Source organism: Rhinopithecus roxellana, chromosome 6 (genome assembly GCF_007565055.1).
Source record: "Rhinopithecus roxellana isolate Shanxi Qingling chromosome 6, ASM756505v1, whole genome shotgun sequence".
In the NCBI taxonomy this organism is placed as follows: Eukaryota; Metazoa; Chordata; class Mammalia; order Primates; family Cercopithecidae; genus Rhinopithecus; species Rhinopithecus roxellana.
Window position 1 is genome coordinate 74,458,117 of NC_044554.1, and position 19,691 is coordinate 74,477,807.

The 19,691-nt window shown below is 36.5% G+C and overlaps 1 protein-coding gene and 1 non-coding gene across 2 annotated transcripts in view; both read left to right on the forward strand.

Moving 5' to 3' along the window:
- The window catches only part of ITGB8 (integrin subunit beta 8), an 85,433-nt gene that overhangs the window by 28,484 nt on the left and 37,258 nt on the right, over window positions 1-19,691 (forward strand). The window contains exons 2-3 of the mRNA XM_010358710.2: window positions 4,610-4,695; window positions 8,023-8,197. Coding sequence (XP_010357012.1) covers window positions 4,610-4,695; window positions 8,023-8,197 — 261 coding nt within the window. The remainder of the gene's footprint in view (window positions 1-4,609; window positions 4,696-8,022; window positions 8,198-19,691) is intronic.
- Window positions 18,494-18,564, forward strand: LOC115898470. The gene has a single exon (XR_004058197.1). It is a non-coding gene; the product is annotated as a small nucleolar RNA SNORD56 (small nucleolar RNA).

Consider the following 19,691-nt stretch of genomic DNA (forward strand, 5'->3'; position numbering starts at 1 on the left):
TCTTTATCTGGCCCACCACTGAAGGGCACCTAGGTTGATTCCATGTCTTTGCTCTCATGGATTGCACTAAGGCAATACATTTTTTTTTAATAACATGAGCTTTATGAGGCACTGAGGACTAAAACAAATGAGCACACGAGGAGGATCTGAAGGCCTGTGCTTTAGCACATTATAATACTTCTTCCATTGGCTTAAGAATTTCCATTGGGACCAATAAAACATAATCCTTATTAAAATGCAGTGTTTGAATATAAAGAACAAGGTGCACATTGCAACATCACTAGGCAAATAGCTGAACAAGCAGCAACCGCAATCATAAAGTGGGAAAACCCACTCAGGCACACCCTCTAATGAGGTGTCAGTGCAGTGCTGAGGGCTGCTAGGAAACCATTGCTATAAAGTAGTTTTCCTGTAATGTTGGATGGGAGGGCAAATTAACTAGGTAGACCCAGAAGCTGATAACAAACTGTCCGTGTCTGTAAACAGCAGTCATGCATTGTTGTATATGCAGTGTAAAGATTTTTACTTTCACAGAAGGGTGTGTTTGTATGTGTGTTGTGGGAGGAGAGGGAAGGAGAGAGTGTACGTGTGTTTGTGTGGGAGAGAGAGAAGAAATTCCTAGCACACACTGACTAATAGCATTCATAATACTTGGAACATTCAGTGAAAATAATTCCTGTAATTGTTGATACAGGTATATTTGGCATTTTACTTACTTGCATATTTTTAATTAGAAAGAAATTTCTTAAAATGCTGCATGCCAAAGTGTATCTGGCATGTCTTCTGTGAAGCATAACCATGACACTCTCCAGAAATAATGTTTGACACTCTTCCCATGCAGTTCAATTTATGACCTTCCTCCAGTCCTGCAGAACCATGTGGCCACCTCCTCCAGATCCATTTATGGGATCTTTTTTCCTGTAGCTATGTAGACCCTGAGAAATGTCAGCCCTGGAACCTGGAAAGTATTGACAGGACCAACATTTCTCTCCCTCTGGGTCATCATCATTAGGCGTCTGAAATTTGAGAATAGAGATGGGCACTAGAACTTTTTAGAGAAAAGAATCAGCATACAAAGAAAACAGATTTTCATTTGTGAATTTGTTTTTGCCATGTGTACTATGGAAGTAGGAGCCTTATCTGAGCTTGAAGCTAGGTTAACTTAGAACAAAGTCAGACAATTATTAGAAGCAAAGACCGGCATCCTAGATTCCACAGCATCCCTTCCATGAGTCTACAGTACTTTAAATTTTTTTTTTTTTTTTTACTTGAGTAGCATTAGGGGTACAAGTGGTTTTTGATTACGTGGATGAACTGTATGGTGATGAAGTCTGGGCTCTTATTGTTCCTATCAGCCAAATTATGTACATTATACACAATAGGTAATTTTTCATCCCTCAGCCCTCTCCCAAACACTTCTTCTGAGTCTCCAATGTCCACTAAACCCCTTTGTATGTCTTTGGGTACCTATAGCTTAGCTCTCACTTGTAAATAACATGTGCTATTTGGTTTTTCATTCCTGAGCTACTTTGCTTAGGATAGTGGCCTCCAATTCCATCCAAGTTGCTGCAAAAGACATTATTATTTTTTATGGCTGAGTGGTATTCCATGGTGTATATGTATACCAGATTTTCTTTGTGCACTCTTCCACTGATGGGCACTTAGATTGATTCCATATGTTTGCAATTGTGAATTGTACTGTGATAAATATGTGCACACAGATGTCTTTTTATAAGATAACTTCTTTTCCTTTGAGTAGATACACAGTTGTAGGACTGCTGAATCAAATGGTAGATCTACTTTGGAGACTGCAGTCTTTTTTTGGAGTTATTTCAATTATATTATTGTATATAATCACTTGGAAAAAATGTTCCTTTTTTTCACAACCTTGCCAGCATCTGTTGTTTCTTGACTTTTTAATAATTGCCATTCTGCCTGGCATGAGATGGCATCTCCTTGTGGTTTTGATTTGCATTTCTCTAATGACAGGCAATGTTGAGCTTTTTTTCAATGTTTGTTAGCCACATGAATGTCTTCTTTTGAGAAGTGTCTGTTTATGTTCTTTACCCTCTTTTTGACACTAGAGTCTTAACTGCCAACACAAAAGTCTTACCTGTTGAGTGAAAGTCTTGGTCAAGTCTGAACTGAAATAGACTTAATTTCATGTTTCAGTTGAGTCAAGGCTAAGAGTTGGCAAAAGTCAAATAAGGTCTGTGTCTTAGTTCATCTGTACTGCTAAGACAAAATATTTGTGACTGGGTAATTTATAAACAATAGAAATTTCCTTCTAACAGTTCTGGAAGCTGGGGAGTCCAGGATTAAGGTGCCAGCGTCCAGTGTCTTGCGAGGGACTTCTTGCTGTGTCCTTATGTGATGGAAGCACTGAAGGACCAAGAGAGCTAAAAGCTTTGGAGCCTTAATCCCATTCAGAAGGGTGGGGCCCTCATGACCTAATCATCTCCTAAAATCCCCAGCTCTTAATATTATTGCATTAGAGGCTAAGGTTCAATGTATGAACTCGGGGGGACACACTCAGACCGTAGCAGTCTGCAAATGTGCATAATGTCTACACCTAAATTGGTTTTCTTTCTGGAAACAAAACAAAAAAGGTCACTCACTTTTCTGAACATTTTAGTAGTAAGCAGATTTTACAGTTTGGCAGCCTACAACAGATGGAAAATTTTTAGGCTAAGGAGTTTTCATACTTTGGGAAGCCAAGCTGGTGGTAAAGGAAGCACAAAATATTAGAGTTAACTTTAGTTCTTTGTGTTCTAGGCCAGGTCTAGAAAGGTTAGTGAAGTGAAGAAGTTTTGGACAATGTATATACAAAGTTGATATAAAGTGAAGGACAAAGGAGATACACAGAGGAGATGATAGAACATTAGAGGTATTAGGGAAAGATGCTCCACACCACCCCAGTGAGCACTTCTAACTGTAAACACAGGAGTAAACACAGTTCCTCCCTCTCTACTCTTCTCCTACTACTTTCCCCTCTCATCCCCTTCCACCTCCAGGTCAGAACCGCTTTTATCCTGTATTTCCAGAATGTTGGGGAAAGTATTTTATCCTGTATTTCCAGAATGAGAGAGAAAGAAAAAAAGAGAAAACAGTTGGAATATGGCTAGCTAAAGATTCTGTAGTCTCTATTCCCTTTAAAATTACCATGACCATGTGAGATTGGGCACATACACACATGTGCATGAGTGTGCACACAGACACATACTTTTCTTTTTATTTATTTATTTATTTGTTTGTTTATTTATTATTATACTTTAAGTTCTAGGGTACATGTGCATAACGTGCAGGTTTGTTACATATGTATACTTGTGCCATGTTGGTGTGCTGCACCCATCAACTCGTCAGCACCCATTGTATATGTAATATATTTTTTAAAGAGATAAACATGGATTAGAAGAAAGAAAATAAGATGACAAAGAGAGATACTAAATGTGACTGCCTCTGGGGAGCAATCCTTAAATATACCCTCTTCCTCCACCCCAACCTATCCCTCTCTAAAGCAGAGTGAGAGGCACCTTCTCCCTGTTCTTCTATCACTTTGGTGAAATCTCTCCATGTATCTTATACTATGTGATACTGTTTGCTCATATATGTGTCTCCTCATTTGGTCTGTGAGCTGCCTACATCCAGGATGTCCCTTTTCTTTACTCTGAGTGAAATGGACAGATCACACCGTGACTTCCAGTGTCCTTAGAACATCTCATGGTAAAGAATAGACTGTAGGAAGTATGTGATTGTTCTAGTAAAAACTCATGATAAAATGATGTATGACTCATTCTGTATCATAGTTTGCGTTTCAACCTATACTAACGAGCCCTATTTTAATTGTTTCAGCAGTTAGTGGATAGGGGGATAATGGTAAATAATTTCCAGGCACCACTATGTTATTATTAAACTATTACGGACATGTGCAGGAATCTATGGAAATGTGAATTGGTCATGATCTTAGATCTTTAGTCATCCAATCTGAGAAACTAAATTAACTAAAACAACTCATTCAGTTTAACCACTTTAATTCTAAAATATTAAATCATGCCAGTATGTCTGGTTCTGGTATTCCTCAAGCCAAAATAATCAATATTCACACAATTAGAATTCCCAAGTTAATTACTTTATATGCCCAGCAAGATTGTTTCACAGAAAATTCATTATCTGTGATTTAATGTGAATTTATGTATTGAGATTTATGTCTACAAACAATAATTTTTGTAGGAAAAACTCTAGAACCCAAAGCACCTATTTGCTTCAGAGAATATGAAATACAGTGAAACTTACTAAACTTACTAAAAAATCTGGAGGGTCCTTGCCTTCTACCATTGCAGTAGAATTGAAGCCAGACCCCCAAACCTGACCAAAATCACATTTTTGTCACTCTTCTTTCTCCCAAATTCATAACTAAATCATAATTATCAAGGTATCTGTTAATTACAATGAGCAGGTCAACTCTTTTCAATAAATTATATATCTTTGTTGTTAGATTTTTGTAATAAAAGGTCCTCTTGTTTCAGTTTTTCAAAATGCATTGTAGTCTAGAATTATATATGCTTTCTATTTTGAGAGTAAATTATAACTGTTTTCTCCTTCATTACAGAAGACAATATATGTGCATCTTCAAATGCGGCATCCTGTGCCAGGTGCCTTGCGCTGGGTCCAGAATGTGGATGGTGTGTTCAAGAGGTGTGCCTTTTTTGTTGTTGTTGTTGTTTTTTTGCCTTTTCTCATGGTTGACTTGAGCTATAGCATGACTTCATTTTCTTAATATTCTGTGCCTTGAAGGTGCATCAGGAAAAAGAAAGATACTGCAGAACATAAGGAAAATTTTATTTGGTTTTATGCTTGGAAATAGCATATCTGGCTGAATATAAAATAAAGCATAACCTTTTTATTAGGAAAATTACGGTAATTTTGAAATGAAGTGCAAACCATTTTATGTTTTCCATCTGTTCTATAGAGAGAATTGGCAACCACAGCTAGTAACTTTTGATAGTTCAGTAGGCTTTGGTGTGGAATTCTTGCTTCAGCTTGAGGCATTAGGTTATATATCCTGTTGTTCAAAATAACTGTTTTTCTGTTCTACCAAGATAAACAGATCCTAATAACAAAATTCTTAGTAAAACAATTACAATGCATTCCTTCTTTCTTGGCTCTAGGGTTGTTTTGTGAGTTTTCTTCTTTTGTCGGTGGAGTTAGAACTGCCTGTATCTAGTAAATTGCACTGAAGAAGCGATCTGCTAATTTGGGATTTCTTCTTGTATGAGATTGCCTAAATAATTTTACATTTACTTATGTAGCTCCTGGGAATTGGAACAAACAAGTCAGTCTTTAATGGCCTTTTGCTTGACCTGGAGATAAGTCTGTAGCTTTTGTCTCCTCTGACTTAACAACTGTGCCTACTGTTATCCTTCCGACCTCCTTTATTACTTCTTGGAGAAAAAATAAAGTTGAAAGGTAGAAACAAATGGTGGATATCATTTTCTTCTAGGAAGCAAGTCAGAGTAGAGGTAGGGGAGGAGTTCAAGAAATGTTAGGCACGTCTGAAAGTAAGTCTCCCTACCGATAGCCTAAAGGCTTCCCAGATGGACTCTGGGCTCCACCAGTGAGAAAACCAGATGTCATTCATGAACTAAAAAGTGCTCCATCAGAACCCGTGGAGCCAGGCATGTCACAGAGAGGACAATTTCAGAGTTTCTGGGTCCAATCCCATCACTTCCTGTGAGCCAAATGACCAAAAGAATTCACTTTACTCTAGCATCTCCCTTTCTTCATCTCTATAACCTCAAATTTGGTGTTTGCTTCCAGGTTTTTCTCTGTCAAGAATGTTTCATGGCTTGTTATTTCCTGACCCCAAACCAGTACTTCATTTTAGATTTTTACTGCTTCACTAAGGAAAATCCTTAGAGCCCTGAAGTTTGTGCCAACTTGCTCTCAACTGCTGAATGATTTAGTGAGGGTAGTTTGGAAGAGCCTTCAAAAGAGAAGCCCAGTTGTCAGCCACATGTAACATGTTAGCCATAGAACATTAGATTTCGGAGGGACCCCTTCTCCCTCTCACACCTCCGACTGGAAGAAAATAATCTGGAGAGTCACAGCTTTGGGAATAACTGTCAGTCCTGCCATAGAAGGAGGGATTTTGAGTATTCGGAGGAGTCAGTTGTCCGGTAGAAGGAGCTAAGTCAAGGAGACAGGAGGTGGCTGCTGGAGGGGAGAAGGAAAACCTGTCACTATTGGCGACATTCTTCAGATGGGATCTTAGGGAAAACAGTCAGAAACTCACTTGGGTGCTCATGTCCTCAAATATTCTATACAGCGCAGTTCAGCCTAGTTTATGTATTGAAAGAGCAGGCTCTGAAGAAACACTGAGTTGGATTCAAATCCCAGTTCCACCAGTTTCTAATGTTATAAACTTGCACATGTTACCTAACCACTTTGAACCTCAGATTTCCATACCTCTAAAATGAAAATACAAATTGAACCCTCCCCACAGTCTTTGCGAGGATGAAATGAAGCAATGTGGGAAGCATTGGGCACAGAGACATGGATTAAGAAATGGGAGTGAGGACTATATAGAACTTTGACAAGGCTCTGGAACAACTCATTCAGGGTTAGGAAACCAGGAGGAGTGCCTGCATTAATAACACAACCTCAAGGGAAGCAGCCAGTTTTAGGACTCAGCCACCATCCTTGCCATTAACAGAAGGAGCTGTCCACTACCTGCAGGCTGACCTGATGTCATTGAGAGGAAGAATATATTATTTAATTTTGGAAGATCCCTCACGCTTTAGGTGTGGATGTGGCTGATGCCAATGATTCCTCAACCAGTAAGGCTGGAAGGAGAGGCAAGGGAGAGACAGGTTTTTTGTTTTGTTTTGTTTTGTTTTTTTCTGCTCATGATTAGGACAGATAAATGATAACAAAGTAAACTTGGCTTGAATAATTTTCAAGGCTAGTCAAAAGCAAAAGGTCTCTAGAAAATTTAGACCGGATATATCCAGTTTGCTTGCACTATTATGTAGCATGTTAATCTGCCATTCCATGTACTTTGCTTTCTCTTCCCTTCTACACTACATAAGTAATTGGAAAGTAATTAGGATAGAAAGGGCATCATCAATGTTACCTAGTTTAATGCCCCATGTTCCTTTCTAACATCTATGAAAGACATTATATATCTTGAAGAATTCCCTTCCTCTCCTACCCGTTATGTCTGATGCAGAGTGTCATGCATAGTTAGAGTTCAGAGTGCAGGCTCTGAGCATAGTTATACTTTCACAGCATATATGATAGGAAAAATTTCACTGTCAAAGGGAATATGATAGAATTTTCTCACTTCTGTGCAAATTGCTATGTTTGGAAGTCAAAAAGATTCAGTCATGAGTAGGAAAAAAAAAGAAACCTTTTCATATATATATCCCCAGAATATTATATTAAATTGATGAAAATAACAACCAATAAAAAGCCAACCAGGTCAGGTGCAGTGGCTCACACCTGCAATTCTAGCACTTTGGGAGGCCGAGGCAGGCAGATCACCTAAGGTCAGGAGTTTGAGACCAACCTGGCCAGCATGGTAAAACCCTATCTCTACAAAAGATACAATAGTTAGCTGGGTGTGGTGGTATGTGCCTGTAGTTCCAACTATTTGGGAGGCTGAGGCAAGATAATTTTTAGAAGCTGGGAGATGGAGGTTGCAATGAGCTGAAATCGTGCCACTGCACTCCAGCCTGGATCAGGAGGGAGACTCTGTCTCCAAAATAGAGGGGGAAAAAAAAAAAAAAGCCAACCAGAGAAACTTCAGTCTGAGCTTTTCCTTCTCAAATAGGTTTTAGATGCAGAAAGTGGAGTAGGATTTTTGCTTGTGTTTTTCTTGTAGAAAAAGTAAACACATAAGGATCAGAAGAAATTAAAATGATATAAAATACCAAAAATGCAATATTTGCGATGTCATTTTCTTTAAATGTAATTGAGATGATATACACTAAAAACATCAGTGATTTTCTTTCTTTTAAACAGGATTTCATTTCAGATGGATCAAGAAGTGAACGTTGTGATATTGTTTCCAATTTAATAAGCAAAGGCTGCTCAGTTGATTCAATAGAATACCCATCTGTGCATGTTATCATACCCACTGAAAATGAAATTAATACCCAGGTGACACCAGGAGAAGTGTCTATCCAACTGCGTCCAGGTTTGGTCATTTTCAAATAAATCTATAATGATTCTTAACTTGAAATTGCAATTTATTTTAATTTGCTCATTTTTAATATTATGTGGCAGGCAGTACTGTTATTGTAGAAACCACAGTGGACTCAGAATCAAGAAATTAGAATTCTAGTCTTTATAGTGCCTGCAGCCAGCTGTGTGTCTTTGGACACTGCAAACCTGACCACATTATATTCTAATTATGTGTTCTGTTCACATAATCTGATCAGGTTGTGATGTAATTGTGTTTTTCTACTCTACTGCAAGCCCTAGGAGCAAGGGGACATGTTTATTCCACTCTATTTTTCCAATGCCTAGCAGAGCGCTGGCATGTAGTAAGCACTCCATAAGTATTTGTTAGCTTGATTGATCCCCTTTGGAAGGGATCTTCCAAAATTAAATCAATCAAGCAATCAATATTTATGTGATTGTGATTTAATCACAACCAACTTGTGATTAAAAGTTTATTACAAAGTTCTTAGAGCTTTTGTAATAGACTTTTAATCACAAGGCTGCAATTCATGATTATCGTAATTACCTTGGGCCATTTTGTGATGACCCCTGAGATTAATATACACCTTTTCTCCTATACCTCTTTTTTACTTCCCCTTCCTTCACGGTGTATTTCACAGTTTGGCCTATGTTGTAGGCCACTGGACATTATTCACTTTCCTCCACTGCTACAGAATCCTGGTGTAAAAATTACATATAGTAAGATAAATCAAGGTACACAGATGTGCACCACTTAATTAGATGCATGTAGTTTAAAGCAGTTCGCAATTGTATCCAAGCCTTCGTCATTTCATTGTGGGTGGTCCTGTCCTGTCATTAATTTTTAAATAACTATTCTTGACACATTCCCTTCCCCATTCCAGAAATGTGCTATTTCTTCCAGACTCTGATTATCAGAAAAACAAAATCCATTACTTTCTTGGCCCTGGGCATATTCCCAGTTTCCAATTAAAACTATGCTCTTTCCCATATTAAATAATGACACAGCCCAGTATGGACATTGTGAGCAACAGCTGGAAAGGAATATACGAAAATGAAAGTAATTAGATTGGTAAGATTGTAGCTATTCTCACCTTCTGTTGCAAAAAAGTATTTAGCGTGGTAAATAAATTCTTTTTTAGAAAAAGGGAAAGAGAGAGGGTGAAACAAAAATTATATGCTCTTGTTCACCTAATTCCAATTTAATGCATCCACTAAACTGCCCTTAGATATTCCTATAATTACACATGCCTCTCTCGTCTGTGTTTTCTTTTGCCTTTTTCTTAGTACTGGAAAGTTTGAACATTATCCCTAAGCTGTTAATCATGTTTAGCTCTTTTTTTGTGTAATTTGTGTCTCCATACAAATATGCCTATTTTCCTAATTGAATGCCAATTTTCAGCAGCTTATATATAAAGCTTACATATATCACTTGCCTCTAGTAAATATGACTACATCCTTAAAATTGTTTTATTCTTTTTTAAATTCTTGAGATTTGACAATTATAAGCTGCATTTTATTTATTTATTTGTTTTTCTTATGCTCCTTCATGCACACTGAATATAAGCTGCATTTTAATGTTATAGTTGCCCAACCATCTTTAATGATTTTTTTCTTTTCCTGTTATCCTAATAGGTTTGTAGTCCTAGTTTTTCTGATCTATATGAGCCTGAGATTACTTCTAACATCCCCAATTTCTTATGCATTTCCATATCCCCAGCAAGCCTATAAACTAGAGCCTTTACATTGTTAATCTACCTGATTCTTCAGGATCTTAATCCAGGCCCTCGTCCCTTTCAGCACACATGTAATTCTATTATATTTCAGCTTTCATACTCAAATGAGTCTGGAAATACTTCCCAGTTCACACCTGAATTTAAGAGTAAGTTGTTAATATCATCTTTCCTACAAATCTTTCAGAATTCTCAATACCTGCCTCTTCACTCTTCATTTTCCTTCAACAGAATTTTCAAAATAGCAGAATTGAAAAACCCACACCTTAATATTTGCACATGAAGTAAATAGGAATTATATAATAGAATAGAAAAATAATTAATAAACAATCTCTTAGTCTGTTTGGCTGCTATAGCAAAGTACCATAGATTGGGTGGCATACACAACAGTTTATTTTCTCATGGTTCTAGGGGATGGAAAGTCCAAGATCAAGGTGCTAGTGGATTTGGTTACTGGTGAGAAGTCTCATCCTGGCTTGCTATGTCCACACAGGGCAGAGAGAAAGTAATAAAGAGAGAGAACACACATGCACAAGAGTGAGAGAGTGAAAGCTCTCCAGTATCTTTTCTTAGAAGGGCACTAATCTCGTCGTGTGGGCTCCATCATCATGACCTCATCTAAACCTAATCACATCTCCCAGAGACCCCCCTATTCAAATACCATCACATTGGAGGTTAGGGCTCCAACATATGAATTTTTCAGAACACAATTCAGCCAATAGCATTTGATACATAAATAATATTTTCAAAAGTCCATGGAATATTTTTAGAAATGAATTACGCTTTAGGCAGGAAAACACAATTCTAAAAATAAAACTGTTCTTATTTGCCAATATCTATAAGCATGGCATAATAAAAATTTAAATCAATACAAAATGATAAATAAATATTAAATAATGGCAAGTTTCAGAGAAGCCTCTCCTAAATAATTCTATTTCCAAGAATAAATTGAAACTCTAGTCCTATAAGCCAATAATAACAGTAACAAGACTTCAAAATATACGGGTTGTTACTGAAGTAGTTGTTAGGAAAATTCACAACTTTAAGTGATTTTATTATTAAAGAAAAATGAATCCAGATGAACTAAGCATTCAAATATAAGAACAACATAAACAAAAAAATCATAAGAAAAACAGAAAAGAGTTCCTAAATTTAATAACAAAGCAAAATTAATGAAATGCAAAATAAGAAAAAAAGAATAAAATGAATGTATAAATCCAAGAGCTGGTTCTCTGTAAAGTCTAATAAAAAAGATAAATTATTGGCAAATCTAATTAAGAAAAGAGGACAAAAATCAAATAACCTAATTATATAAACCATAATTATAGAAAAAAATTCAGAAACAAGCCTTTAAGAAATATTAAGTACAAAAATCTGTGATAAACTGTTTAAATCTTGATAATATAGATAATTTTCTAGGAAAATATGTCTAAAATTGACTCAAGATAGAGAACACTAAGAAACCTAATATACAAGAAGTTTAAAAAGTTATAAATGTTTATAATTATAAAAATTATAATTACCTCCCTCAATAAGCACTACTCCCTAAAGACATTAGGTCTAAATGCTTTCATGAGAAGAAATGTTTCGTGTTCATTCAAATACTGAAGGAATACATTATCTCTGTGGTATATAAACTCTTATATCACTTTATTGATTGATTGATTGTTGTCACTATTATTATTTGAGACAGAGTCTCCCTCTGTCACCCAGGGTGGAGTACAGTGGTGCGATCTCAGCTTGCTACAACCTCTGCCTCCCAGGTTCAAGCGATTCTCCTGCCTCAGCCCCCTGAATAGCTGAGATTACAGGCGCCTGCCACCACGCCCAGCAATTTTGTTTTTGCATTTTAAGTAGAGACAAGGTTTCACCTTGTTGGCCAGGCTGGTCTCGAACTCCTGAACTCAGGTGATCCACCCGCCTCAGCTTCCCAAAGTGCTGGGATTTCAGGAGTGAGCCATTGAGCCCAGCCTAAACTATTCCATCACTTTAGAGGATGCCTAGAAGCTACTTAATTATTACAAGGTTAGCATAACCCTATTATCAAATTCTTAATAAAATTTTAGCAAATCAAATTAACTGTATGTGATAAGAAGAACAATATCACCAAACAAATAGACTTAAGCTAGAAAACCAAAGATAGTTGATTTTTGGAATTGATTTATTTTTATGATGTTAGTTTGCCAAAAAGAGATAAAACATTGCTATCTCAATAGATAACAAAAAATCATTCAATAAAATTTAGTGCCCATTTCTGACAAAACCAAAATTGAAGAATACTCCCTTAGGATATGTTAAAATTCTTATCCAAAGTATACATAAATATGATTACGTTTTTAAAAATTAAATAACAGTTATGAACATTTTGAAAAGATAAAGCAAAATTATCATGCTGTGGAAAATCCAAGCAAATCAAGTAAAACTAACTATTGAATTTTTTAAAATTTTACTCTGGCAGGTTGTTTTTTAAAATATTCAAAAATCAGTGAATTTCCTTTGTAATATTAAATACAATGAAGAAAAATGATCAATTGTGTGATTATCTCATAAAAGCAACCTAGAATGTAAACTCTTTAGGAATAAACTTTTAAAAAAGTATAAGATCTGGGAGGGGAGAGGGATGGCATTGGGAGTTACACCTGATGTAAATGACGAGTTGATGGGTGCTGATGAGTTGATGGGTGCATCACATCAACATGACACAAGTATACATATGTAACAAACCTGCACATTGTGCACATGTACCCTAGAACTTAAAGTATAATAAATAATAATAATAATAATAATAAGTATAAGATCCATTGTGCTGCTTAATAGAAGATACGAATAAATGGAGAAGAATTTTATGCTCCTGAATATAATAGCATAATAATGTCAGTTCTCTATAAATATAGTCTATAAATATAACAAAGTCCAAGTGAATCAATAAATGTGAGACAATCAATCCCAATCAAATCTGAATGAAGTTTTTTAAAACACATCTTCACTGAAACTTATTATGCATGTATCTTTGTATATAACCACATATTTCTTTAGCATGCATTCCTGGCAGTAGAAATGCTAGGTCAAATGTATGACAATGTACTTACTTTTTAATGTATATTGTTACATTATTCACAAAAAAAATTTGATGTTCAGTTTAGCCTTTCATTAGTCAGCCATGCCTGCTTTCATTCTTTTTAATGTCTGCTATTTGTTTAGTCCATTAGCTGTTTTCTTTTGCCTTTTTCCTAGAACTAGAAAGTTTAAACATTTTCCTAAGCTGTTAATCATCTTCGTCTCTCTTTTTTTGTGTGTGATTTGTGTCTCCATACAAATATGCCTATTTTTCTAATTGAATCTTAATTTTTAGCAGTTTATTATATATTATTTGCCTATTACTAATATAAGTATATTCTTTTAAATGTCTTGCTCTTTTTTACATACACAAGTATGAAAATTATCAGTTGCATTTTTTTCTACTGGTATGTCACAAATAATTTGTACACTTCAATGAGTTTAGCTTGTTCTTTTTTGTAGATATAATGATGATTTAGTCCTTCTGAGACTATAAATGAACAGTTCAAAAGTTGGAAAATTGTTTCAGTGCTATAGATAAGCAATGATAGTGATAATGACACAGGAGAAAGCCCGGTAAACTTGAGGAGAATGGAGAGGTGGAATCCACAGGAGTTGGTGATTGATGGGCCATGTGGGACTCCCAGGATCTGGCAAGCAACATAGTGTGGTAGGGAATTCTGCTCCTTATGAATGGAGTGGTGTTGATTTAAAATGGGATGTCTTAAGTTGAGAGAGAGAGACTTAGCTATACGAGGCTGAAGCTCGGGGAAGAGATAGGACTTGGAGATAGAAGAGAAACAGGAGACATCAACAGGAGATGGTAAGTGAACGCAGTAGGGAAGAGATCATTGGGAGTAGGAGAGTGAAAAAAGAGAAATAATTTTACGTCAGTCATTGCGGAGCTTGATTTTATTAAATTTCTCGCTACTACTTGAATTTCTATGTGCAAATTAGCGTAATTGTCTAACGTGTGTAAGTCATCTTTGCCACATAGTTGTGAGCTCTGTGTGGCAGAACTAGTTTGTAATCCCCATGTATAGCAAATATTTATTAAATTAAACTGAAAATAAGTTCTTAAAAATGAATTTGACATCAAAGACATATCCGTCTTAGGGCATAATATATAAAGCTAAATTCTGGCAACCCCAGATATATAGAAACATACTCCATGATGTAAAAGTCCTTTTCACCATGAGTTGAATCAGAGTCAAGGGCTTGATATAATGCATACCTAAGTGGAAAATGCATTGAGCTCTTAATATTAACTTTCATTTATCACTTTATTCTTCTCTGATAAAAATTTATGACTTCCAATGTAGCCTCTGTTAAGAATTTTTCAAGAATATATTCACTACATCATATCCTGACTAGGTTTCTTAAAAATGTTAGTAGGACTATATTTTAATTGAATGTTTTAAATGACATTTTCTTTAATTTTCACTTTTTAAATTATACCTTTTTCTTATTTTCACCTATGAATCTTATGGAAAATGATAACAGAAGTAGATTATTGACCCTAGTTGATGTTCTCTAAGGAAACTGGATATTAACTCTTTAGGAAAATAGGAGAGAGAAGGGAATTCTCTAATTCTAATTTAGAAATAATACAATGTATAGGATAAGGATTAGTTTAACCTATATTTCACTAACTTTAGAAAATGTTTCAAACGGTTCATTTTAACAATAGGCAAAAAGAATCCTCTAATTTAGTGTAGATTTAGTAAGATTTTCCAGATATGCCTTACCTCTTTCTTAATTTCAAAATTTAGAAAACAAAAGAGAACTGGCTGGCACACATTCCTCACTTTATTTCCCACAGAAATTAGGAAATGTACTGGAGTCTGTACCTTGCCATTATAAACTGATCCCATTTGGGGGCCCTTCTCCTTCCACTGCTGAAGTATAAAGAATAGAAATTGGCTTGTAATTCTTCCACTTACAGTTTTCCACATTTTCTCTTGGTTTTAAAATTTCATCTTATGCAGAATGCTTTTTACTTATCTTTTCCTAGTGTGCAGTCATGTTTGTTGTGCCCAGTACATCAGGGATGCTCACACCATTCTTTGAGTAGTTTAAAAACTCATTTTAACCACTTTTTATTCTTTGTATTCAAACCAATCATTGGCAATAGCTCTAAGTAGGTAATTAACTCTCCCCTATGTCTTCTTTCTAATTCTGTCCCAGACTCACTTCTTCCTTTTAAAGTTAGTGGAAGGAAATGAGGTTCTGAGTCCTTAGAATCTCAAAAGGCACGAGGATAAAGCTTTCCTGGAGATAATATAAGTGGTGGCAGGAACATTTGGGAGCCAGATGATACTGTTTTCCTCTTAGAGAAACTCTGTGAAAGCTCTCCCTACACTGTGGGAAATAATTCTAGATACTGACTTCTTTCTGTGGTAAATATGTGGGCCCTTTGAAATGTTGTACCAAAATGTGCTTCAAATATAGTTTAGTTATAAAACATTTATGGGTGACTATGTATGTGCCAACTACAGAGGCTTCAGAGATGAAGAAACAGTTCTTACCCTAGTGTTGCTTAAAATCTAGTAGTAGTAAGTGATAATTACTAACATATGCATTTACTGTATATGCAATACTATGGTAAATATTTTACATAGATTATCTTATTTAGTAGCTCTTAGCTGCTAAAAAAAAAAAAAAAAAAAAAAAAAAAAAAAGATAAAGATGCCCCGTCTAGAATCTCATAATTATATGGTAAACACTAAAATGGTGGTATGATCCAGTTGCCATGGAAACACAGGGGCGGGGCCCTCAGCTCAGTTTAGGAAGGAGCAGATTAGTGAGTGGTGTCTTTAACTGGTAATTACACGAAGAAGAGGTTGGGCCACCACAGGCAGAGGAAGGACCACAAGCAGGGCATAGGAGTATGCATTTGTAGGGTGTATATGGGGGAATTAAAGCAGATTTGTTTTGCTAGAGCTAAAGATGTAGACAAGAGTAAGTATTATGTAGGAGCTTTGATCTGATGTGTTTAGCCATTGGGCATTGGCCATCTGGTGGAGAGCTGTTGACAAAACATAAGCAATTTTGAATTTTGAAAAGACAGATTTGGTGGTATAGATAATGATGGCAGGAAAATGAAATGATAGAGGTAGACAAATGAAGAGGTTATAGAAATAATCCAGGCAAAAAGACAAGAAGGGCAAGGGTGGATAGGAATATATCCCAGTATTCTGGCATGCTAGAGGAGTTCAATTGAAATGTTTAACTTGACGAATAATAGGTAAGGAGAGTGAGTGAAAACTAAACTACTAGATTCTCAACTCTTAAACCCTTTACTGGGTCAAAAGTAATGAGTTTGAACTATAGTGTTGAAATTAACCTGATTCTACCCTGTGTTGAAATTCTACATTCATAAAGGAAAAAAAAAAGAAGGAAATGTTATGGTCGGCCCCAAATTATAGTCAATTATAACTATTTTCCCCAAAGTTGGCCTTGCCTATGTTTAGTGGTAATAATTGATTGTTTAATATAGGAAAAATTGGTGAGATAATGTGATTCAAAATCCAAAAAAAAAGGAAAATTAGATAGCTCTGCATTCAAAAGAACTGAATGATATTTTAAAGCCATTCACGTAAACACACACCCAAATAGATTCTTCACATTTACTTGTATTCCAAAAACAAAACTATTAAAAAGAATGCAGTATGGCAGCAAAGTACATAAACAAAAAAGCAAATGAAGCATCACCAGAATTTTGTTTTCTGTTGTAGAAACTTACTTAGGTTACTTTCTGAGACTGGCAAATAAAGATACCAGAAATGAAAGTAATAATTACTTTTATCTTCAACACCCAAATCCCCTAAAATGACAAGAACAGCTATAATTAAGTTAATGTGAAATTATAAAGGGAACACTGACATATCGTCTGTTAATATTCAATATAAATATTAACTCATGGTACCTTACAACTAAAAATATCTGGAGAGCACCTGCCAGGTTAAGTTTAATTTTTATATAACAAATCCAGTTGCATATAACTGTTTAATAATTCCTGATAGATGGAATAGCCCAGATAGTTGTAAAGTATTAATAGAAATATATTCAACAGGGCTTGTGCAAAATTAATAAAATTCTTTAGGTAAAATGACTTTGAAAATCATATATTATGCTTGAGGAGGAGTGAATGTGGGAGGGAGTTATTGTAGTGGGGCTTGTCCTACTTGAGAGGAAGGAGGAAAAGTGAGGAGCAATCATTCCCCTTCCCTTCCCTCCCCTCCCTAAAATTCCCAGGCTCTTTGTTTAAAACCAATGGATATTGCCATTAAGCATGTGATGAAACTGAGGGTGCTGTCCCTGTCAGGGCAGAGATCCATGGTCTATCCAGACATTTCTGCTGTCCTTTTCATATAGCCACGTCCCTATGCCAACTAGAGTTCCTTTGGTAATAATTCTGAAACCACTGATGGGAAGTGGAGATTTTCCTGGAAACCCTGACATGGGTCATAGTACTTCATCAATTAAATCATTTCCAGGGTCACTCTGAGCCCCTGTTTTGTACCCTATTCCATTTCTCCTCCAAATTATGCCCACGCATCTTGTCCAAAATGGTTTATAAGTGGCTCTACGATGAGATCACGTACAAAGGTTAAGTGGGGACGTTAACTAGGGACACAATATCCACAGTGCCACAAAAAGGTATTTCTGTGTCCTTTTACTGTGGAATACTGATGCCTAGGACACCTGCTCTCAAGAGTTTTCTTCTTTATTTATAATTATACAATCCAAAGCCAACTTGAGAGCATATTATGAGGAACATCTCAAACTGATGGGCATGACATGGTAATCCAAGCTTGACCCCTTTGGTTTCCTCCTTATCAAGCAGAGCACGATTTGGGGTCAGCCTATCTAGGTCTATTTACCTTGAATTGACTACTTAAAGCTAGACTCTCACAGCAAGCTCAGGGGTCTCGCAGTGTAAAAATATTGATTATTATTCTTGCCAGCAATTACTAAAAGGCCTGTGTATGGAAATACGCTCTTTTCCTCTTTATTAGAAACTTCTCTGCTGAGGCCTCAGCTGACCCCGGTATACGTGCTAAGGCCAGAATCTATAGAATCCAAAATCAAGGCACAGCAGCCAACACTCTCACACCCCAACCATTTGGCAGTGCTTTCTCACAGTCTTCTTCTTTGCTGAGGCCAGTGAGACCAGAATTTGCTTGCTAGGCTATGAGCAGCTGGTTTCAGCTGAGCGCCTTTGTGTGGCTAGCATTTGGTTGGAGGGCCCTGAATAGCTTACCTCCAAGGACTGTGCCTTTGCTGATGCCACACAGGCTCTGGTTGTTTGCTGAGGTCACCGACCCACACCTTTGCTGGGTCCCTGGCACAATATGCTGACCATCTATTACATCTAGCAATACCTCTGAAAACAGCCATTCATCTTTAGACAGAGCCACCATAAACTGCAACGATTCACCAACATAAAAATACCATGATACCATATGGCCAGTTTACAAAAACAATCTTTTTCAAATCTACAAAGATGGCAATACTTTTCATCAACAGCAGTTCACCTAGAGAGAGTCGACACTTTGGGTCTGAGTGAAAAACAAAAAACACTGATCCACACATCAAGGTTCAAGTCCCTGCACATGAGTCGCTCTCCCAGTAGTGCTGAATTTCTACTTCTCATCAATCTGGCCCAGTGTACCAGTGTCTAACATTCCCCTGAATTTAATTTCTCCACTCAAATTGCAGAACACTGCCACAGGAACGGGTCTTTCTGTCAACAGAAGCCCAAAAGCAGAGCAGAATATAGGATATGCTCTCTGGAGGCAGCCTAACTTCTGAAGGCAAGGGATGAGAGAATGGACTGGGCTGGGCCACGCATGCCCTATTTCTCCTTACAAATATGGGCCAAAACCTAGGAGCATTACACTACAGGGGTTGCCTGCACAAAAAAAACAAATTAGGAATGAGTAGTCCCTTTCTCCCATAATTATTATTATATACCAGCAAAACCTTATTATTTTGAATACAGTAGGTAATTTGGCTGAAAAACATCTGATTTGGGAAATAATTGAAAAGAAAATATTGCTATTTTATACTAACACCAAAAATATAATTTGATAAATTAGAAGGTTCTTTAAGTAAATTATGTATACAAAGATGTTTATTTTAAAAATGTCTTCCATTCAGAATATTCTTATGGAAAAATAATGACTTACAAAGCATTTACTTAATAGTTTCAAAAAGTAAAATTTACAAATTATGAATTGCTTACATTTAAATAGATGCCTTTTCACCATGTACTTTAAATTAAAAGTAGAGGTACCAACTCTATAGAGGGTTAGGGGGATAACCCAGGTCCTTGTATCTAATAGTAATATGACAGAGAACTAAATAAAATTGTAGTTCCCTGCGGGGACTTCCAACATCTGTCCTTGTGGCAGCCCCCTCTTCTCATCCAGTTGTTCTGTCCACAGTTGGTGCCTCACTCATGGGGCCCCTCCTCAGCATGTGAACACCCACTGTGTGTTGGACAAATGCTGACCCCTACCTGCCCCAGGTCCTCCATGTGGCACTGCAGGGCACCATTCTTTAGCCCACTGTCTCATTCCTTCTCTTGGCTAACTGATGGGAAGAATCTTATCAATTAACTAGTGACGAAGTACTAATTATTTTGAATAACTTGCTGTACTACACAGTACTAGAGTTTTCTCATCTCCTGTG